Source organism: Hyla sarda, chromosome 8, assembly GCF_029499605.1.
Source record: "Hyla sarda isolate aHylSar1 chromosome 8, aHylSar1.hap1, whole genome shotgun sequence".
Classification (NCBI taxonomy): domain Eukaryota; kingdom Metazoa; phylum Chordata; class Amphibia; order Anura; family Hylidae; genus Hyla; species Hyla sarda.
In genome coordinates, this window is record NC_079196.1 from 58,744,353 (window position 1) to 58,768,278 (window position 23,926).

The 23,926-nt window shown below is 43.8% G+C and overlaps 1 protein-coding gene across 1 annotated transcript in view; it reads right to left on the minus strand.

Moving 5' to 3' along the window:
• Positions 1-8,808: 8,808 nt before the first annotated feature.
• Positions 8,809-23,926, minus strand: part of LNPK (lunapark, ER junction formation factor) — a 70,371-nt gene continuing 55,253 nt past the window's right edge. Inside the window, exons 10-13 of the mRNA XM_056533483.1 lie at positions 23,225-23,330; positions 20,358-20,428; positions 19,861-20,028; positions 8,809-9,742 (exon numbers count right to left, since the gene is read on the minus strand). Of these exons, the coding sequence (XP_056389458.1) occupies positions 9,561-9,742; positions 19,861-20,028; positions 20,358-20,428; positions 23,225-23,330 (527 nt within the window). The 3' untranslated portion in view covers positions 8,809-9,560. The remainder of the gene's footprint in view (positions 9,743-19,860; positions 20,029-20,357; positions 20,429-23,224; positions 23,331-23,926) is intronic.

Sequence of the window (23,926 nt, forward strand, 5' to 3'; positions counted from 1 at the left end):
TGTTTAGAATGACCGGGTTAGATGTCATTGCAAGAATTTATTGATACCATTCATTACAATAAGCATCTGCTAGAAGGATCACAAGCATAAGTGTTCTAATCAAGAAGATCTATATGGCCTTTGAAAGCATTATACTTTATGATGTACTGATATTTAATACATTAATTTATTGTCACATCAGTTTTTAAACTGAAATTTAAGTAATGTAAGGACACATTTTGTTAATTGAAAGGCAGGGGAAACATGAACTATATAAAAATAGAAACATTATAGAGTAATATGTAAGATATGAATGTATTATTTTTCAGAAGTATCTGAAGAACTTTACTAGGTGCAGAACATCAAATCTGGGGAAAATGGACAAAAAAAAATTCCTTTTTTTGTTTTGTTATAAAAACCCTATGGATCAGGTCACAGTTTCGGAATTTTTCTACTGCTGGTCTTACTGCAACACTCACTTTATTACATGTGGATTGTGCAACTGATATGCAGTGGCAGTGAAAGTGTTAGGGTATGTTTACATGGCGGAATGTCCGTGCGGAATTCCGCTGCAGCAGTCACATTGATTTCAAAGTGATTTTGCTGCACTGTTCACATGGTGGAATTTGCACAACAAATCCCCATTCCAGCGTCTGCAAAAATAATAGCCTTGTCTATTCTTTTTGCAGATTTCACTTGGAAATGCATTGCCATCTATGAAACAGCGCATTTCCAAGCGGTCCTAGTGCCCACCGGATTATTCAAAAGTGCGGAATGTCTGCACGTTTTCTGTGCAAACATTCTTCACAATTGATGCCATGTTCACATGGGCTTAAAGGGATGTTCTCATCCACCCTTTAAAGATCATGGCAGAGCCTCTTCGCGCTTTCAGTAGGGAGGGTTCGTTCTGTGATTGAAATCCAAAAAACTGGAGGATATACTGTGTTTGTGCTGGCTGCTAGCACTTTGTATGAATCACTAACAGTAAAGCTTGCACACTAGCAGAAGAGCCTGTGTCAGTGATGATATTTAGATAAATATCGCGGAAGATAATGCTCTGTGCAGAGAGTGTATGTTATGTCAGCAAAAGTCTGTCCACTGTTTCAAAGTAAGGAGAGGTGGTCTGTAGCCTAGACAACCAGCAGTAAACAAGAGGCAGAGAAAAACAGCTGTAACAAGAAAAGGAGACAAGTTTGAAAATTATTTGTATTTACAAAAGTGTATAACATTACATGCACTACAATGAAAAACTGATTATGAAGATGGGGGAAAGAACGGGATGCTCATTTGTCCACTTTGTGTGGATGGGGTTGTAAGAACTCAGTGTCCATGTATTGTATGGTAAATAGCTACAGAGATGTAGCACAGCAGTTTCTCCATGCATGACCATACCTCTTAAATATGCTCTCCAGAACTGATGCTCCTTACGGTCTTCAAAGATCCTCCAGAGCGTTTATGCAGGTCACTTTGCAGCCGTATGTTCTTGACTGGCAAACGTTATGTAGCATCAGGGAACTTATTCAGCAAATACCTTTCTGCAAACATGATCCAGAAAAAATGTTTCTCTATTTGCGTCCCAGTAGAAATAGTTTTTATGAAGACAAAAGTAGTTTGTCACTTTCTATTTTTAAGGCATTGCGTCATCAGAACATTGTTTAAACTAAGTTTCTACATACAACATTTTTAAAGAATTTTTTACTTAAGGGTTTTCTAGTAAAATTTGCCATTTTACTAACTAAGTTTTAAAATAATCTGGAAATCTTGGAGTTTTCATCCTCACCACTGAGCAATAAACTGAGCCATTACTTTCTGTTCTGTACAGATCACTTTTCAGCTGTCTCCTCTTTATTATGACAGACAGGAGTACAGTGAAAGTTGACAGCAGTGTATAGATCAGACACCATTAGAGCTCAGCCTCCACCTCCCTATATAATGACTTCTGTACAGGTCAAAGAGCAAGCTTAGAAAACACTTCTATTGTAGTGCATAGGGATGGCTCCCATCTATAGTTGCCTATGTCTATGAGGCATGCTATAAACTCTTTAAATGCAGTTAAAAACAACTCCAACATAATGTACTTAAAATGAATAAATAGAAGCAGATTAATAGAACGTTTCAGTATAAGACTTAAGTAAAAAAAAAAAAAAAAAAAAAAAAAAAAATTCTGAATACAGCCACATGAAATATTGTTCACCAATTACTATTTGTACCCTGCTATACATACTTGAGTAACAGCAGCAAAAATGTGTACTTTGTTTTAATTATTCTCTTTAGCTGCATGAGTCTTCCAGTAGTTACATAAAGAGGTGAAATGAAAGGGGCACCGCTTTAAAATTAAGTGTCTGATCGAGGTGGGCTGAACTCCTGGGAACCCCCCCACCCCCAAGATCTCTAGAACTGGGCTTCGCCTCTCCGTGCCATTGGTACATGCTCCAATGTTTGATGCATGTGTTTTTCTGTCACTTCTAATTAGAGATGAGCAAAGTTACAGTAATTCAATTTGTCACAAACTTCTCAGCTCGGCAGTTGCTGACTTTAGCCTGCATAAATTAGTTCAGCTTTCAGGTGCTCTGGTGGGCTGGAAAAGGTGGATACAGTCCTAGGAGACTCTCTCCTAGGACTGTATCCATCTTTTCCAGCCCACTGGAACACCTGAAAGTTGAACTAATTTACGCAGGCTAAAGTCGGCAACCGCCGAGCTGAGAAGTTTGTGACGAATCGAATGACTGTAACTTCGCTCATCTATACTTCTAATAGAGAATGCATAGAGAACATCCCAAGATACAGCTCCATGCAAGAGGTGAGGCCCCATTCTGGAAACCGAGGGGGTCCCAGGTCAAACTTGCAGAATCATTCCTATCCTGTAGATAAGGGGGTTAATTTTTAAAGTAGTGACGTACCCCGTTAAAACTCCCTTAATTGTTCTGTAGGTTGGGCCAGCAGACCACAGCCTACAGCTCTCTGTGAATAGGATAATAAGCTGAAGCAGAATGACCTGTGGTTTGGGACAAAGCTGCAAAATTACCATAGGATGTGGATGGATGTAGCCCTGCATGTCCTAATCAGAACACTTACACTTGTTTATACTGCCTGGTATTGTTATTCAATAAGAAGAAATCTTGCTGGTTGACGTGAAGGCAATGCTATAAAAACTGACTCTCCACCAGGTGTTACTCTACAGCTCACAGATCAGGCAGCAGGCTGCCCGGGTATGCTTGGAGGTGGAGTTTTACCACAGACATCCTTAATCTGAAATGATATTGAGCTTATATAGCGTGTGTGTAAATGTCACCAGATCATCTGGTGTGTGGACACGTTTAAGCAGTTCCAGTATACCTTCACCGGTAATTGTAATAAGAAACTGTGTTACTAATGGATCAAAACCCACAAATAAAATTCATATATATCCGTTGAGGATCATTTTTACTACCAAAAGAATGTTTTCCAGGTTAGCCATTTTAACATTAATGTCCTTGTAGATAACATCTTACTTTGTACAAAGATCCCCCCCCCCCCCCACAAGAATCTTTTCTTAGGACAGATTATGAAATGTGATAGGTGTAGAATTTTGCACTTGCTAAGAGCAATGTGTCACTAACATTTTTACATACAGCAGCTGTTAGAATGAAGACTGAGATAAGGCACATGGTAAATCCAAATATTCTGTATTTACAAAACTGTGCATTTTATATATTTTAAATAGCAGAAATCTAAAAAATTGCAACTTTCAGTTAAAGACCTATATTTACTAATGTATACAGGAATCAGACAACAGCATTAAGAAACAGTTTAAGGGTACATTCCCACACGGCGTATTTGCTGCTGCGTATTTTATTTTCTCTGTTGAAGTCAATGGGTAGGAAAATGCGCAGCACCAAATACGCAGCAAAATACACCGTGTGGGAACGTACCCTAAGGGTACGTTCCCACACGGCGTATTTTGCTGCGTATTTGGTGCTGCGTATTTTCCTACTCATTGACTTCAACAGAGAAAATAAAATACGCAGTAGCAAATACGCAGCAAATACGCTGTGTGAGAATGTACCCTTAGTCTACTTCACACTAATAGCTTAAACAACAGAAATGAGAGCTCACAAGAACTTGCAATGTATGAGAAAATAGGGGTAACACAAGAAGTAAAAGTGCTTGCTTTGTATAGGGTATTACACATAACTAAGCGTGGATTCAGATATGAAGTGATTTATGGTGCAAGGACTATGGATAATACTGTGAAAAAAGAGGTTTTGAGGAATAAGTAATAAACCGGAGTCAATATTTGATAATTGTGAGCAGAGGTCAAGTCCTGGGAAAAAAAAAAAAAAGTGTGGGAACTTACCCAAAATTTCCATTTAAAGGGGTACTAGACATCTTATACCCTATCCAAAGGATAGGGGATAAGATGTCTGATCCCGGAGGTCCCGCCGCTGGGGACCCCCATGTTCTCCCTGCTTCTCCCCTCGTTCGTTTAGAGCGTTGGGTGCAGCGCCGGAGGCTCGGGACATCACAGTCATGGCCCCTCAATGCAAGTCTATGGGAGGTGGCATGAAGACAGGGGGCATTACTGTGACGTCACAAGCCTCTGCCCTGCATCACCAGTCATCCGGCACGGAGCAAGTTCGCTCCCTGCACCGGATGTCTGGGGTGCCGCAGCCGAGATCGCAGGGGACCCCCGCGATCAGACATCTTATCCTCTATCCTTTGGATAGAGGATAAGATGTCTAGGAGCGGAGTACCCCTTAAAGGGCTGGTCCTGCAGGACTCCTGCTAATTTGAACTGTGTTCCTGCTGTGGAAAAAGTGCAGAAACTCCATTCCCATGAGTTCCTGCAGGACTTGAGCCCTGATTGTGAAAGGCCTGCATAAAAGCTGTATTTCAGAGGGCAGGGATTTAGGTAAAAATAAAATAAAACCACACTCACCCTGTCTCTCTCAGTCCAGCGCCAACACTACTCAAGTCGCTGGCAGAAGCACTTCAATGACATCACTGCAGCCAATCACTGGCTTCAGCAGTCGTGTATTGGTAAGGTATACAAAGTGCAAATAATAAAGTAGCAGAATGTTTTTTTTTTTTTTAAAGTTCATGGGGGACATGTATCATTGCCTTTACAGCGCTTTTTGCTTCTACAAATGTTGCGCAATTGCACACTTTTTGGCATTTGTGCTGTTTTTTTATTTCGGGTGGATGCTTTTGCAAAATTTTCTACTGTTTAATGTACCGTACACCAGTTGGACTGGTATGTATCAATAGCGCAAAAAATTTCTAGATGTTTTTTGCGTAATTGCGCTTTTTTTGCAAAAAATTTAAGACTGCAGAGTCTGTTCCATGATGGGAGTAGTTGTTGTACCGCAGTGCTGAGGGACGGCTCTTGCACATCCCCCAGCTGCGGGAATCTATTGAGACTGTTAGGACTACTACTCTAAACATGGAAAGACTATCCATGATGAGAGTTGTAGTCCAGGGGCTGAAGGAAAGATCGCAGCAGGTAAGTCTTCTAAGACCCTCTGCAATCCGCATTTATTAACTTAACAAGCAGGCGGTACATGCGGTAACACTGCGCTCCCCGCCAGCTTCAGGCTACTGTATACAGCTGTCATAATTCATAATCCCTGCTGCCGGAAAATGGGAATAACGTCCGTCAAAATAACGGGCATATTCATCCGTCATGTACAGCCGTTTTAACACCTCTGCCTACAGACTCCCACAGCCGGGACTACTTCTACTCTCATCATGGAACAGACTTGTGGGAGTCTGCTGGTGGCTGGGGAGGCTACATTAGTGTTTGTACTACTACCCCCATTATGGTAAAGACTCTGTTCCATGATGGGGGTTGTCGTACCGGGGCTGAGGAATTGATCGCACTGGTTCTCACTTCTGAGACCCGATGCTATTAGAAGCTATTAAACCGGGGGAGCGGGTGGCATGCTCCACTCCCCTGCGATGTACGATGTATGTTACTTTCATTTTTAAATTCCCCGCCGGGAGCCCTGAATCGCTGGTACAGATGAATCATTCAGGGCTCCCAACGGGTTTTTTAAACTTCAGTGTTCCTTACTGTATAATCACATTCCCCCTTGAGTATATTCATTTTGGGGTGGCATTTCTTTGGGGGGGATGCACAGCCCTCCATGTGCTTGCCAGAGACAGCCTGACTGCCATTAGGTACCAAGATGAGATCCTCAGACCCCTTGTGAGACCATATGCTGGTGCGGTTGGCCCTGGGTTCCTCCTAATGCAAGACAATGCTAGAGCTCATGTGGCTGGAGTGTGTCAGCAGTTCCTGCAAGAAGAAGGCATTGATGCTATGGACTGGCCCGCCCGTTCCCCAGACCTGAATCCGATTGAGCACATCTGGGACATCATGTCTCACTTCATCCACCAACACCACGTTGCACCACAGACTGTCCAGGAGTTGCCGGATGCTTTTGTCCAGGTCTGGGAGGACATCCCTCAAGAGACCATCCGCCACCACATCAGGAGAATGCCCAGACGTTGTAGGGAGGTCATACGGGCATGTGGAGGCAACACACTACAGAGCCTCATTTTGACTTGTTTTAAAGGACATTACATCAAAGTTGGATCAGCCTGTAGTGTGGTTTTCCACTTTGATTTTGATATCCAGACCTCCATGGGTTGATAAATTTGATTTCCATTGATAATTTTTGTTAGCACATTCAACTATGTAAAGACAAAAGTATTCAATCCAATTAATTCATTCAGATCGAGTATGTTATCTTAGTGTTCCATTTATTTTTTGAGCAGTGTATAATAGGGTTATATGGGCAGATTCATAAAAAATTGTGCAGAGGAAAAGCTGACCAGTTTCCCATAGCAACCAACCAGATCGATTTTTTTTCATTTTAGAAAAATAAAAGAATCTGGTTGCTATGGGCAAAATGTCAACTTCTCAGCACAGGTTTTGATGAATCTCCACCATATTGTCTATGTTTAGATAGATGGCACATGATTTGAAAATAAACTGCCCTGTCTATATAAAAGGTCTTATAGCTGACAATGGTTATCAGAGCAAAAAAACAAGCCATGAAAAGAACTGCCTGTAAAGCTGACACAATTGTGTGGAATCACAGATCTAGAGAATGGTAACATTTCTACAATTTACAAAAGCACAGTAGCCTCCTTAATTCTTAAATTAAAAAATGTTTGGTATAATGAGGACCCTTCTTAGATCTGGCCATCCAACCAAGCCAAATATTGAGAGAGGGGCCATAAGAGAGGTGACAAAGAATCAAATAGCCACCCAGGCTGAGCTTCAAAGATCCTGTGTGCAAATGAAAAATTACCAGTCACTGCAGCACTCCACAAATATGGGCTTTATGGAAGAATAGTCAGAAATAAGCCTCTACCCAGTAGAATGAAGCATGGTGGTGGCAACATGTTAGGGTGTTTGTCAACAGCAGAGACAGGTCACGGTTGAGGGGAAAGCTGAATGGAGCAAATATATTAATTAAAACCTGATTCAGAGTGCTCTGGACCTCAGACTGAGCTGAAGATTCATCTTCCAACAAGAACCACAAGCATACAGAAATGAAAACAAGAAAACACAGGATGCAAATATTCGTTTTTCTTCAATAAATTCAGATGTTTAACATTGTGTTCTTTTAAGGGTAGGATTACACTTCACTGATCCGCAGTGTATTTTACGTTGAGAATCAGGGATTTGCCACAGCTGGAGGCACACTATGGGTTGGCTCACCGGCAGATCCGCAGCTTAAAATATGGGGTGGATCAGTTACGTGTGACCCTACCCTTATGGGGTTGTAAGTGCAGAATGATTAAGGAAAACATGCACTCACATTTTGTTATGTTGAAGGCCTTGTGCTAAAAAATAAAATAAAACATTTTAAAAAGTCCCAAAAGGCAGGCATGCATGTATGTAGGTAGGTTTCTTTATTCTAGAAGCACCTCCTACATTGTTACTTGATGAAAGACCGGTATATACCAAAACAATGTTAGGAAATCTATAAAGTCCTTCATAAAGGCCTCTTTTTTACCATAGATTTCATAGACTGCCTTGCATCTGCTCTTCCAAGAGCTGCCCTCTAAGATGACGGGGGACAGCAAGAAGCCAAACAGAGGCTGCATGGCACCAGGGACTATGTAAGTATGGATTATTTCACTCACCAGTTTTTTTTAAGTTTTTTTTCTTCTTAATAAAATTCTGGAATTATCCTTTAAGTTAACCTTATAATAAGTTAATATGTAATGCAGAGAACACTAGACAGAAATTAATATGTATGTGTTATTTTAAATTAAAAAGCTATGTCTGTTTGCAAATTTGTTTTGGCTCCAATAACGTGTTTAGATTTTGAAATGTAAAGTTACATTTGTTTTAAAAATGGGGCATTTTGAGAGCTCAGATAATTACAAAACATCAATGTTTGTAAAGAGCGAATAAATTGTATACAGAAACAAAAAATGGACGAGTGGAATTGTTACATTCACTCCTCTCCCTGCTCCATACGTGCAAAACCAAAACATGCATATTGATGGGCAATTAGGGTCAGACAGCTGTCTTCCAAAGTGAGTAGGCTTTAGAGTTATTGAACCATGTCAACATTGGGATAGTGTGTCATGCTCTCTGTGGCTGAAGATAAAGCATTGTTTCTTAATTAATATGGATGTTTCTCTTATACGTAATATTGCTAGTCAGGCCACTTCTGAGTGTAAATTGTATGCAATATATTTTTTGGGGGAGGGGAGTGGGTGGGGGCTTAGGAGACCTGCTATATACAGGACATAAGAACAAAGTGTCAAGCTAATTTTTATTGCCCATTAGTAAAACCCATTTTGTAAATAATTCCTTACCCACACTACATTAAATCAAACTTTATTTACATTCAACAAAAACAACAACACGCAAGGCACGTTTATCAGCATGTGTACCACTGGTGTACTGTAAATATATAAATATAGCTCAGCATTCAAGTACAATACAAGCTCTTCCTATGTTATTTAATGTAAACATGGACCAAACAAATGTAGCCGGGTCTGTACATGAATTACAGAATCACATCAAGACATTTGCCTAAGTAGGTGCCAAAAATACTATTGTGTGTATTCCTCACTAAGAAATGAAAAAAAATAAAAAATAAAAAACCTGTGGAGATGGGTTTGATGTTTGCAGACACACTTAAAAAAAAAAGGTACCAACCGTGGTCCATTCACCATCCAGACACATCACACATATCAGCAGTTTAATATATAAATATTCTTGGTACAAAATGTATTTACCTAAACCCTCTTTTCTTACAGCTACATGTAAAATAAATAAACCTTCAAACACCCAACCTTAAAATACTCAAATCAACAATAAAATATTCTGCTATGGATGCCTAGTCAATGCTTGGTACTAGGCCAAAAGACATCTAGGGCAATTCTAGTGTGAAAGAAGGTTAAATATCAAGTATACATTCCCCAAGTGCTATACGGATGACCCATAGACATGGCACATTATTGTAGGTGTGAGGCAGATCTAGCTAGAGTTGTCATAAGTGTAATTTCACAAGAAAAAAAAAACTTGTGAGGTCTAAGCTGCCATAAGCTAAATCAGGCACATGACACATTCACTCAGTCTCCATGAAAGACTCTTCACTCTCATTAACACTAGTGGGTGGCACAACTTCAGGCAAAGCTTGAGTCTCTTTTATAGTGTCAGCAGGTAACTCTTCCATGGGTTTCTCTTCCTCCTTGCCAATGACATCTGGGGTTTCTTCTGCATCTGGGGATTCTTCTGCATCTGATGGATCTGTAGAAAGGGAGGGGGGAAAAAAAAAAAAAGATAGGGAAACAAATTCAGGGATAAATAATGTGTGTTTAACTGCAAGTGTTGTAGTGATCTGCTGACCGTCATGGGTCCTGCTGTAAACACCCTACAAGCAAATATCCAATTTTGCCAGTGAAACAGCTAGCCATGGATTTCTGCAGCCACATAACCGGGGCAGCCAAGCCAAGGACAGCTCAAGTCTCTAAAGAAGCTCTCTGTTCTGGCTCACAGATGATTGTCCCACATGGTAGACCCCCTCTATGACTTAATATGCCCTAATATGGCAAATTAACACTGGCTGTCCTCATGGAACAACTACTTTAACCCCTTAAAAGGACCCAGGGCATACCTGTATGCCTATGGGAATTCCGGTCCCCGCCGTGCAACTGGCGGGGAAAGGACTGGGATGCCTTCTGTAATCATTCAGAAGACACCCCATGCAAACCCCTGTCAGCGATCGCCGCAAATCGCCAATCAATTCAGATCAGCGATTTGCAGAGATCCCGGGACAATTGGGTCCCTGGTGACCCGGAAAAAAAAAGGGTGATGGACGCCGTCCGACACGGCACCTATCCCCCCTTAAGCAGCAGGAGTGAGGTAGCACTGGTGCAGTTACTGGCCGACGAGTCAGGACGCCTGTTGTGGGGTTGTCCCTAACAGCACCCGCTCCACCCCTACTCCAGAGGGTGAGAGCGGGTGCCGGGAGTGTGTACCTGTAGTGGGGGCTCCCCGAACCCGAGACAGCGGTGGAGGCAGGATGACAGGCAGGACGTGCACAGCAACAGCTGCTACTGCCTAGCAACAACTCCCAGCATGCATAAAAGCATGCTGGGAGTTGTTTTTATGCAACAGCAGAAGGCACAACTACAACTCCCAGCATGCCCTTTGGTAGTTTGTGCATGCTGGGGATTGTAGTTATGCAACAGCTGGAGGCACACTTTTTCATAGAAAAAATGTGCCTCCAGCTGTTGCATAACTACAACCCCCAGCATGCACAAACTACCAAAGGGCATGCTGGGAGTTGTAGTTATGCAACAGCTCGAGGCACACTACTGCAAGTCCCAGCATGCCCTTCGGCTGTAAGTGCATGCTGAGAGTTGTAGTTTTGCAACAGCTGAAAGCACACCGAGTTAGGTAAACTGTTTCGCAACCAGTATTTTGCAATCTCCAGCTGATGCAAACTACAACTCCAAGCATGCACCGATAGACTGTACATGCTGGGAGTTGTAGTTTTGCAACAGCTGGAAGCACACTGGTTGCAAAACAACTGAGTTAAGTAAACTGTTTTGCAACCAGTGTGCCTCCAGCTGGTGCATAACTACAACCCCCAGCATGCATGAGCAGCCAAAGGGAATGCTGGGAGTGTTGAAGTTATGCAACAGCTAGAGGCATACTACTAAGTCCCTTCGTTTGTCTGTGCATGCTGGGGGTTGTAGCTTTAACAGCTGAAGGCACACTGGTTGCAAAACACTGACTTTGTTACTTAACTCAGTGTTTCACAGTGTGCCTCCAGCTGTTGCAAACTACAACTCCCAGCATGCACAGACAGCCAAAGGGCATGCCGGGAGATGTAGTTTTGCAATAGCTGAAGGTTTATTCAGTGAGTTTCTCGCTGCAAGTTTGAGCTGCAAGATTGATGCATCTCAAACTCCCAGCGGGAAACTCGCTGTAAACCCCCACCGTGTGAATGTACCCTAAACACACTACTCCTACACAAAATAAAAGGGTAAAACACTACATATACACATACCACTACACAGTTACACCCCCCTCTCCAATAAAAATAAAAAACGTCTGGTATGGCAGTGTTTCCAAAACTGAACCACCAGCTGTTGCAAAACAACAAGTCCCCGTATTGCCGGACAGCCATTGACTGTCCAGGCATGCTGGGAGTTTTGCAGCTGGAGGAATCCTGTTTGGGAAACCCTGTCGTACAGTAATTTTGGTATCGGAGGCAAGTGAAATTCTTGCATCTGGGTCCGTCTCTATGCAAATCCTTAATTTAGGCCTCAAAATGTGAATGGCGCTCGCTCACTTCGGAGCCCTGTCGAACAGTTTAGGGCATATGGGGTATTTCCGTACTCTGGAGAAATTGCCTAACAAATTTGGGGGGAAGCTTTTTCTCCTTTCACCCCCTTATGAAAAAGTTGGGGTTTACTCCAGCATGTTATTGTAAAATTTTTATTTTCACAAGAGGTAAAAGGAAAAAAAAAAAATTTGTAACGCAATTTCTTCTGAGTATGGAAATATCCCATATGTGGGTGTAAAATGCTATGCAGGCACACATGGCTCAGGAGTGAGTGGCATGTACATTTGAGGTGATTTGCACAGTGGTGGCTAATCCTTACAGCGGTTCTGTAAATTTTGTAACACCCCAAAATTTGTAACACCATTTCTTCCATGTGTGGACGTTAAGTGCTCTGTGGCGCACTACAATACTCAATAGAAGGAGTGCTACTGGTCTTTTGGAGAGAGAATGTGTCTGGAATTAAAGGCCATGTACGTTTACAAAGCCCCCATGGTGCCAGAACAGTGGACCCCCCCCCCCCCCCATGTGACCCCATTTTGGAAACTACACCCCTCAAGGAATGGAAACAAGGGGTGCAGTGAGCATTTACATCCCACAGGTGTCTGACAGACTTTTTTGAACAGTGGTCCATAAAAATGAAAAATTTAGGGGGGGGGGGGGCGTATCCTGCATGGGGAGCTGAGCAGACTTGTGTCCGCCGAGCTCCCGCTCTCCGTCTGGATTACCCAGATTTTATCCCCCTGACCCCCCTGTGTGACTCACCGGAGGACCTTGCTAGGCCTCAGGGATCCTTTTTACCGGCGTCGGTGAGGATCAGGGCTTCCTTCCGGCTGTGGGAGCGGAGTGTGGGCGCTGCTGTGACCGGGACTGGAGGTGGCAGCTGTGTTCCAGGCAGGCGCTCTCTGGAGGGCATCGGAGGAGCGGAGCAATGGCGCGGACATGCTATCAGGTACCCTGAGCTGGCTGGGGTCCCGGGAAATCCCTTCATCTAAAGTAACGAGGCCCGCCATTGCTGACCTTCGTGGGCGGGGCCTGTGCTGGTCCTGGTTGCTGGGGCAATTCCTGCTGTCCTGAGCTGCAGCAGTGGGGGAGATCTGTGTCTGGGCCCGTCCTATGCCCGTTTAAACCCTCCTGTGCTGACTGTGGGACTGTGCTGCTTTGCTGGCTGCTGGGGGGGCAGTTTGGACTGTGCACACCTACCTTCTCTTGCTTCCTATCTGGCCCAGACCAGTGCAACTACCTGCCTCTTCTAGGCTGGCTGGGGCTGTGGTGGGCTGAGAGTTGGCTCAAGGCTTTGCTGCTGCTCCTTTAACTCCCTCTGTGCTGGACTCTGTTAGGCTGGGTTCACACCATGTTTTTCAAATACGGTAACCGTATACGGTTTTCCGCAAAAAAACGTATACGACCGTATCCGAAATCGTATGCATAGAGAATGCATTGTAAACCGTATTCCAAATGTTGTGTACGGTTGCATCCGTTTTGCCTCGGATACGGTTTTGCCGATTTTTCAACTGTAGGCAAAAACACTGTCGACCACGTTTTTGCCTCCGGTTGGAAAACCGTATGCGAACCGTATGTGGTTCTTTTAACATTGTTGTCTATGAGAACCGTACACAGAATTTCAGAATACGGTTGCACACCGTTTTTCTAATCCGTTTTTGGAGTTGACACATGCGCAGATTGGAATTTCAATAGAACAATAGTAACTTTATTAAATTGCTGGAAAACTAATTCCAACAAAATAGCAAAACCGTTGGCAAAAACTGATGCAAACGGATAGAACCGTACGGGGGAAAAAATGTATACGTTTTAATTTGGAATCATACGGTTGTATACGTTTTTTGCCATACGTTTTTTTAGCGGAAAACCTTATACGGTAACCGTATTTGAAAAAAGTGGTGTGAACCCAGCCTTACTGTTCTGTGGGTGCTCTGATACCCTTGGGAGTCTGAATACAGCTGCTACCTTACTTGTGGTGGGACTATTTGCCATCTTCCTGGGAGCAGTGTGCTCCTCCCTGCTGGTGCCTCACTTTGCTCATTACCCTCTCGTGGATTGGCACCCCGCCATGGGAGGATCCAGGGGTAAATCCAAACGCAACAAGACAGGAGTCTGAGTGTTTCTTCCTGCTATGGACGATTATGCTTCTTCGGACGGAGGTCACTGAGGCTAGTGGCTACTCCCTGAGGGACTCTGTGGCACAGACTACGCTGTCTACTAAGGTGGCGGCTAACGCAGCTAAGTCTCTGAGCCAGTTTTCCAGATCTGGAGAGCAGTCCGGCAACAAACTCTCTCCAGGCCGGGTTTGGGGCAGGGGGGCCCTCGGACCAGTCACTTCATCCTTCTGAGCGGATGCATTGTGACGGGTCTCTTATGGACCTCCGCTTTACTGAAGTTCTGTCCACCATTACCTCCTGTTATACTTCTATGATCACTAAAGTGGATGAGCTGCGACAGGAATTCGTTATTTTACACCATGAGACTCAAAAGTTGAGGGAGCGCACCACGGAGGTGGAGAACAGAGTCTCTACGGTTGAGGATACCCTACGCCCTATCCCTCAGCAAATTTCTGACCTGCAGAGACAGTTTCGGGGTATGGTGGATAGAGCGGATGACTTCGAGAACCGCCTGAGGCGTAACAACGTTCAACTGGTGGGCCTTCCTAAAAAAGCGGAGGGTGATGATCCTGTGGCGTTCCCGGAATCCTGGCTGAGGGAGCTGCTTCCTGAGGTTACCTTCTCTCCCTTCGCTGTGGAGTTACCTTCTCTCCCTTATTGTGTCTGGGGGTTCCCCAAGGCCATTTCTCGCATGGATACTTCATTTTAAAGACAGACGCTATCCTGAGCACGGTGAGACTCAAGGGCGAGGTGCTCTTTGGTGATAGAGTCTCCTATCCAGACTTCTCCGTGGAACTGAGGAAACAACGCACTCCATTTACGGAAGTTAGAGCCAAAATCCGCTCCAAGGGGTATCATTATGCCATGTTTTACCCGGCTCTGCTGAGGGTGGTGGATGGACACTACCAGATTCTTCACCTCACCTGCGGAGGCTATGTAGTGGGCAGAGGCCACTCCTAGAGTGGCTTGGCCACCGGACTGATTCTCCTGCTGGATTGCCTGTTCTCTTAGTTAGATAGTGGATAGGCTGTGAATATTAGTGGTCCGAGGTGCAGGTTCCCTAGGGATTCCCGGGTTAGTGGGTTAGGGAAGTAAATTTTCTGTTTCCTAGGGGGCGGGAGATGGTGGTTGGTGGTTTTAAGTTGCTCCTGCACCCGCCTGATACAAATTTCTTGTTTGGGGTACAGGTCTGCACTGGTTGGTTTAGTTAGTATGAGACAGGGTTTGTTTTTTGGGGATGTTTTATTGTTCCTATCTGTTTTTGCAGTTTGGTGATGTTCTGTCCTGGTTGTCTGTTTGTCTTGTCTGTCTGTGGTGTGCATGGGTGCTCCTGTACTTCTGGGGTATTGGCATAATGGGGTAGGCCCTGTTCACATTCCTCCTTGGTTTCATGATGGGGTCCCTTAATGTATTAAGCTGGAACGTCCGTGGCCTCAACTCCAAGTTTAAGAGAGTGCTTTGTCTGGATTTTGTTAAGAGGCACTCCTCACATATTGTCTGTTTGCAGGAAACCCACCTCACGGGGCAAAAGGTCCTAGCCCTAAAGAGGGCATGGGTTGCAAAGGGCTATCACTCTTCCTACTCTTATCTGGCTAGAGAGGTTTCTGTCCTTGTCTCAGTCACTTTCCCTGATAATTTCCCAGGTTTCCTGTGACCATTTTGGTAGGTATGTGATACTGCATTGTGCGCTGGCCTCCTTTTGTTTTGGTCTCCTTGTATGTGCCTCCTCCCTTTCAGGTTACCCTCTTGACCTCGATTGTGGATAAGCTGACATCCTTCCCCACTGACCCTGTTCTTCTGTAGGAGACTTAAACGCTGTCCTGACCCCTGGCTCGATCGCACCAGTGCTGTGGACCCTGGCTCCTCTGGATTAACTTCTTGGAGTCTGGGGTTGGGACTTACTGACCTTTGGACATGGAAGTACCCGGATGACTCAGTTTTCTCGTACTACTCCTCGGTGCATCGAACCTTCTCCCGAATTGACCTCGCTTTCGCTTCAGCTGATCTTCTGCTGGCGGTGAGTGAGGTGTGCTATACTAGTAGAGGGATCTCAGATCATTCTGCCTTGATTGTTACCTTGTCCCTGGGCCTTAGACCTTCCTCACTTTGTGGAGGATGCATCCTCGGTAGCTTCAGGCGGAGGAGATTTCTTCTGCCTTGGAGACAGCTCACTGATTACTGGACCCATAATGCCTCCCATCCGGATGTCCTTGTCCAGTGGGACGCTTACAAAGCCACGGTTAGGGGAGCAATTATGGTGGGGGTTGCGGGCAGGAGGGCACTACTGGGGGCCCGGGAACGGGCTCTGCAGTCAGAAATAGGGGTGCTTGAGGCTGCGGTGTGAGGGACCCTCCTCCGGAGGCTGAGAGGGAGTGGGCTAGGGCTCAGAGGTCGCTTTTAATTGTCCAGAGTGATCGGGTTCACTTGAAACTGGCAGCGAGGGAGGCAGCTATATTCGAATTTGGTGATAAAAATTGTAAACTGTTGGCCTAACTGTCTAGGGAAAGCCACCCTGTGGCTTCTATACCCTGCGTACGGGCTCGGGACGGGTCCCTTAGCTCTGACCGGTCGGTCATTAATGAGGTATTCCTTTCCTTCTATAGCTCCCTATATTCTTCCTCATCTGGGGTAACCCCTGAGAGTATACTGGCCTCACTGACCTCGCTCCAGTCCTCTGGACTGGAGGACCCACTCACAGCTGAAGAGGTCTCCAGGGTAATTAAAGACTTGCCCTTTGGGAAGACACCGGGACTTGAAGGCTTGGTGGGGGACTGGTACAGGCTGAATGAGGAGAAATTTATCCCCATCCTACTAAATTTGTATACCGGGGCCTTTGAGTCTGGGGCCCTGCCTGATTCTATGAGGGAGGCTCTGATCATGGTGCTGCCTAAGCCAGGGAAGGATCCGACCTTCCCGGATTCTTAACGCCCCATTTCCCTCCTCAATGTGGATATAAAAATCTTAGCGAAGGTCCTTGTGAACAGACTTCGGGGGGTCATTTCCTCTATAGTTCACCCTGACCAGACTGGGTTCATGCCGGGGAGGGAGACTGATGCAAATGTAAAAAGACTTCAGCTTAACATCTCTGCAGCGGAGGGGTGTCTCTCCCCTGGTTACATGGTCAGCCTTGATATCTATAAGGCTTTTGATTCTGTCGAGTGGCATTATATTTGGTGCCTGATACGAATCCTCCGCTTCGGACCAGTTTTTCAGAAATGGGTTCACTTACTGTATGAATCCCCCAGGGCCCGGGTTCGCACTAATTTGGAGATTTCCGAGTCATTCCGCTTGGGTAGGGGTACTAGGCAGGGGTGCCCCTTGTCACCCTTTTTGTTTGCCTAGCCGCGGTTCGCTTCTCTACCAGTTTCACTTATCCCCCATTATCCCTCCCAAGGTTTTTTTTTTTGTTAAGCTTAACCGGGCTCTGAGATCCTTCTACTGGCAGAATTAACCTCCAAGGTTTGGACTGGCTCTGCTCCAGGCACCTAAGAAGCGGGGGGGGGGACTAGCTGCCCCAAATATGCATAACTACTTCTTAGCCTCACAGCTGTACACAGCCTGGTGGATCGACCTGGACCTTTCCAACGCTTGTACGGCTTTGGCAGGGGCTCTCCTGGGTTCTTATGAGATGTTGACTAATACGTTGTACAGGTATGTTCCCTCTCTATCTTTACTAGCCCCTATTAAGACAGTGGCTGCGGTCTGGTCGGTGGTTACTGGCCGCTTTCCTCAGCCGGTTGTCTCTCCAAGGGCACCCCTGTGGGGTAATCCACATTTGGAACACCTACGGGGGTTGGCGGCAGCTGGATTCTGGAGCTCCAGGGGAGTCACATTTGCCATGCACCTGTTTGGAGATGAGTTGTTAATGGGTTGGAGAAGGGCTATTATAGACGCATTTTGATGCGGTTCCTTTTGTTTTGTGCACGCAAGGTTATAGTGATGGCCTGGAAGGATGTATCCCCACCCCCTTTTGCTCAGTGGATAGCTCTAGTTAATAAATATGTGCCATTATCACGCTCTTTATGTCAGTAGGAAATGTCCCAAAAAGTTTGACAAGGTTTGGGTTCCATGGTTGTTTCTGGATGTTTCTACAGACCCCCCCCCCCCCCCCCCCCCCCGATTCGGGGTGCCTACCTGACCTAAGCTAGTTATTTGGATATTGGGGAGCTCATAGGGTATGTCTGGATATGTGTGTGCTTGGAATGTCCGTGGTGTTGTCTTCGTGTGATGTTCTTCTGTGTGGGACCCCCCTTCCTCGATTGTGTTTGAGGGGGGGGGGGTTAAGGGAAATGTTCATATGTGTTATTTAATTGTTAAAAACTAATAAAAATGTTTTAAAAAAAATTAAAAATGGAATTTATCATTTGCACAGCCCACTGTTCCAAAGATCTGTCAAACGCCAGTGGGGTATAAATGCTCATTGCACCCCATATTATATTCCCTTAGGGGTATAGTTTCCGAAATGGGGTCACATTGGGGGGGACGGGACGGAGAAGGGTCCACTGTTCTGGCACCATGGGGGCTTTGTGAATGCACATGGCCTCCGACTTCCATTCCAAACAAATTCTCTCTGCAAAAGCCCTATGGCGCTCCTTCTCTTCTGAGCCCTGTAGTGCGCTCGCAGAGCACTTTACATCCACATATGGGGTATATCCATACTCCAAAGAATAGAATAGGAGAAAAAGCCTCCCAAAGTTTTTAACCCCATTACCCCTCGTGAAAATGAAAAATTTGGGGTAACCCCAGCCTTTTAGTGAAAAAAATAATCACATTTTTAATTTTCACATCCAACTTTGGCGGAAATTTGTCAAACACCTGTGGCTCACTGTACATGCTGTGGGGGTGTATTTTAATAGTAAATAGTATGCCATGTGTTTTTTTTTTGTTTTTTGCGGTTATGGCACCACAGAGGCTTCCTAAATGAAACATGCCCCCCAAAAACCATTTCAGCATTCTCTTAGCATTTTAGTGTGCCCGCAGTGCACTTGACATCCACACATGGGGTATTTCCATACTCAGGAGAAACTGCCCCCCAAAAGTTGTAACTCCATTTCTTCTATTACCTCTTGTAAAAATTGTAAATTTGAGGGGAAAAAAATGCATTTTAGTGAAAAAAAATAAAAATAATTAAACATTTCGGCAAAATTCACTCTCCAAAATCCCATTGTCTCTCCTTCCCTTCTGAGCCCTCTAGTGCGCCCACAGAGCACTGTATGTTCACATATGAGGTATTTCTTTACTCAAGAGAAATTGGGTTACACGTTTGGGGGGGATTTTATCCTATTACCCCTTGTAAAAATTGAAAAACTAGGACTACAAAAACATGTTAGTGTAAAAAGATTTTGAATTTTCTCCTTCACTTTGCTGTTATTCCTGTGAAACACCTAAAAAGGGTTAAACTTTCTGAATGTCATTTTGTATACTTTGAGGGGTGCAGTTTTTGATAATGGGGTATTTCTGATAAGAAGGCCCCTCAAAATCCACTTCAAAACTGAACTGGTTCCTGAAAAATTCCAATTTTGAAAAATTCTGTGAAAAATTGGAAAATTGCTGCTGAACTTTGAAGCCCTCTGATGTCTTCAAAAAGTAAAAACATGTCAACTTTATGATGCAAATTTAAAGTAGACATATTATATATGTTAATCAATATATAATTTATTTGGAATGTCTATTTTCCTTACAAGCAGAGAGTTTCAAAGTTAGAAAAATGCAAAGTTTTCACATTTTTAATGACTTATTTTTCACCAAGAAATGATGCAAGTATCGACAACAATTTACCGCTATGTTAAGGTAGAAGATGTCACGAAAAAACTCTCTGAATCAAATTCATAAGTAAAAGCATCCCAGGGTTATTAACGCTTTAAAGTGACAGTGGTCAGAAGTGCAAAAATGCTCTGGTCCTTAAGGTGAAGATGGGCTTGGTCTTTAAGGGATTAAGCAAACAAAATTACTACCTGAGGAAGTCTGATTTTCCAATTCTTCAGTGGCAGCCTGCAACATACTAGTTGAACTCTGCGAGTCAGATGTTAGCTTTCGCTCAAGATTTAATTCCTGAAGTCGTGGAGCTTGTGGGCGTGTTTTTCTTGCAGGATTTAAGAAAAAACAGTATGCACACCTGAAAGCTAAAATTGAAAAAATAAATAATAAATAAGCAGTATGAGAATTGTTCCTTAGGCCATGTTCAAGTGGTGGAATTTTGGAGCAGAACCTGCTGGAAAAATTTATCAGGGACTTGGGGGTGGGGGGAGGTATTTTGATTGGTCCCCAAACCTGCGCTTGTTTTCTAGTTTATACACCTGTAGCACATTTTTGTCATCTGCACTAGACATTTACTGCACTGAAATATAGCAAATAACCAGAGATATGTTATTTATGGAAACTGTGGAAACTGCATATATATACATTGAACTACATGTACAAACAAAACAAGCGAATACGAAGGATTACTTACCAACATACTCAAACTCTTCCTTTAGTGCCATCCCATTGTGAGAAAAACATTGCTGACAAATCAAGGCGTATCTTTTAAAAGACAATGGCAAAGTGAAAATTTAGATTAAGGCATCAAACTAACAGAAGTGTGACATAAGTTAATGCTGTCTAAAGTGACTTGTTTACTACCATTTATAACTACATCACAATTTAGGTGTTTGCTTGTCCACCAGCTTTTTGAGGATTGACCACAGGTTCCCCATGGAATAAAGATCCGATAGCCATAAGGAGGCAGGAGAAGCCTATAAAGCCTGCCTTGTGCAGCGAGACAGGGAAAGAGGAACACAAAACACTTCTGCCTCATTTTGCCGATTGGTCTTTACCCTGTTTTTTATGTCAAAATATGTCAAAAAAGTGATAAAACACTTTAAAGTAGGGATCGACCGATATCGTTTTTTTAGGGCCGATACCGATAATCGGTGCAGGTTAGGGCCGATAACTTATACCGATATTTCGGTATAAGTTATCGGCTATTTAACCCCCTGCGACACCGCTGCAGATCATTGATTTAAAGCGGGCGCTTTAAATCAATGATCTGCAGTGGCTTTTGCGGGGCCATAGGCCGCCGCCGCCACCACCCGCTTCTCTCCCCTACCTGCCAGGGTGCTCCGGGCCATCCATCCATCGTTCCTGTAGTGTCCGGGGGCGTTCCGGGTGGAGGGTGGTCCGGTCCGGGCTGTCCTTCTCCGGCGGGCCTCTTCTCCACTCCGGGCAGGCTCCGGCCTAGTACGCTGCATAGACGTCGCTGCGCAGTGACGCCCGTGCGCAGCGACGCACCTGACGTCACGGCGTAGCGGCGTCTATGCAGCATACTAGGCCGGAGCCTGCCCGGAGTGGAGAAGAGGCCCGCCGGAGAAGAAGGACAGCCCGGACCACCCTCCACCCGGAACGCTCCCGGACACTACATGAAGGAAGGATGGCCTGGACCACCCCCATTACGGGTAAGTTTAATTTTTTTATTCACTCGGAGGGTGGGGGAGGGGCCCGACCGGTATAGCGGAATGGGAAAAAATCCATACTGGTATACCGCCTAGCATCACGGTGGGGGGTGCGACGCGGTGGGTCGGAGGTGCGGTGCGGCGGGTCGAGGGGGTGGCGGTCGCGGTGCGGTGGGGGCGGTGCGGGGCATTATCGGCAAGATAATTGCCGATACCGATAATGCCCAAAATCGTGATTATCGGCCGATAATATCAGCCATACCGATAATCGGTCGATCCCTACTTTAAAGATCACAATTTTCTTGAAATCTCAGCATATGGCAGCATAGAGTTTTAATCAAAGACCAGCCTGCACTGCAGTAGTCAAAATGAGAAGCAGGTACAACATTGCATTCACAAAAATTATTATGTAATGAATGAAATGTTCAAATTTTCATGTTCATTGCTAGCATCTAGGACATTAGTCTTACAATCTCGCATCTCCCTGAAGCATATTTTAAAACCAATTAAGCTTTGCTCAGTTTTAATACCACGATTATATTTCATTCATTCCCCCATTTTAATGATTATCAAATTAATGACCGCTTGACTAACGCATCTCCAACATATTTAATGGGTATAGAAAAGCTATTATAAGTATTAATGATCCACAAAATCTAATATATATTCCCATACAGAGCTGGTATATTCTATATTTAATCAGCTTTGTGTTCAGACAGAACATGATATTGTGCAGCAACTTCAGGATCGGTATTGTTTCTGAGCAAACGGACACTATACAGTACTAAGAGTTGAAAATGTGCAATGTACACTACCATTACCAAGCACATGAGGGAGACTCAATATATACAGATGGACATGGACATTTTATATAAATATGAGATACCAGATGAGGAATGTTACTGTATATGATCTTTTAAGAAGAATTCTGTCTTTCTAGTGTTCGTTCATTATATAAATATATACACAACACACTTTATATACATCTCTTAATTGTCTATATTAAAAGGCACTATACATGACTAAACCGCCTAGAGCCCATAGGGCTTATACATACAAAGACATTTCTAGTGCTAATTCCTCTCTGTTGATATGGTTGTGCCTGCAAAAGTAATAAGACCCGATTGTTTAATTCAGCACTATTTCTGGAAGCAGTAATACTAAAGAACCCTTCGATATTTCAACTGTAACTCCTTAATGACCAACTCATTTTATCTGTCTTTGCCGCTGCATTTGATCAGTCAAAACTTTAGGCAGCAAAAAAAAAAATATAATAAATATGTATAATATATGTACCTTTTTACACTTTAATACCGAAAAGTTTTTTTTAGCTTACAGTTTGTTTCACCTTAACCTGAAAATTTTGTATATCAGGTTATTTATTAAGGACACGAGGATACACATTGTGTAGGGTTTTTATGTAATGCATTATAAAGTTTTTTAACTCACGATTTAAGATTACGATTTTATAGTTTAATTTCATACTTCGTATAACATTGTGTCACTATGAGACAGGCTGCTGCTAGCGTTACACTTACTGAGTCCTAGCAGCAGGCAGACCAAACAGTCCTTTTTTGGTCCCCAGGGGTGAATGCACAGCATTTCCCTGGAGACAGTCCATGACAAGATTAAAGGGGATTCCCAGCTCTGAGTCACCGGGTTATTTAGTTAGCCAGTCACATTTGGGATATCTCCTTTGATCAAAAGGGTTAAATGGGCTGGATAAGATCCCTTCAATTTTGCTCGTATTCCAGGGGATCCCTAAGAACCGGAGCAAAGAAGTCAAAAGTGGGTGGTCATTAAGGAAGTTAGGGCCCTCAGGAATTTTACAACAAAATTACTTTAAAAATAGAAGCATACCAAATATTTTTCACGTCTGTTAAATTACCTGTTCTGAGGTCCATCACCAACTAGGTATTCAATAACTCTATCGACAGCTCCCCTCTCCCGTGGAAGAATTGGTCTTGCTAGTGGGGGTCCTGGTGGATGGAGAGCTTTAGTGTGAGAAGGATGGGAGTGAAAGAAGGGAAAAAAAATATATAAATATAAAAAGGTGGTGAAAGCAGCATCTAACTGAAGCTATATAAAATCTCAGCAAATCTAAACCTGTATTAAGCTTAAGGCCTTTACCATCATTTGACATTGTGAATTTCGAAAGGCTTCGGACAAGCATTTCCTAAGAAAACTTCTGACCAATTGAACTGTGTATGCATCTGCCACCCATGGGCTCGTGTTAAAAAGGCATAACAAATATTTATTATATATATATATATATATATAAAAAGAATGAATGGCTTTTATTTCAACCAAACATCTATAGGAGCGACGTTTCGCCTGTCTCACACAGGCATTGTCAAGCAGTGACTGATATACAATGTGGAGTTTAAATAGTGTACAGGTGACAGCTAGTAAATCACGTGATTGTTTACAAAATACAAGGACAACGGTATAATGTGAGGATGATCATACTATACAGGCCGGTATACACAACATATCTTAACATAAGGCTCCTGGTAGTAATGAAGAATATGTGCAAACACAGGAAAAAGAAAAACATATCCGTATCCATAAATGCGCAAAAAAAGTTATC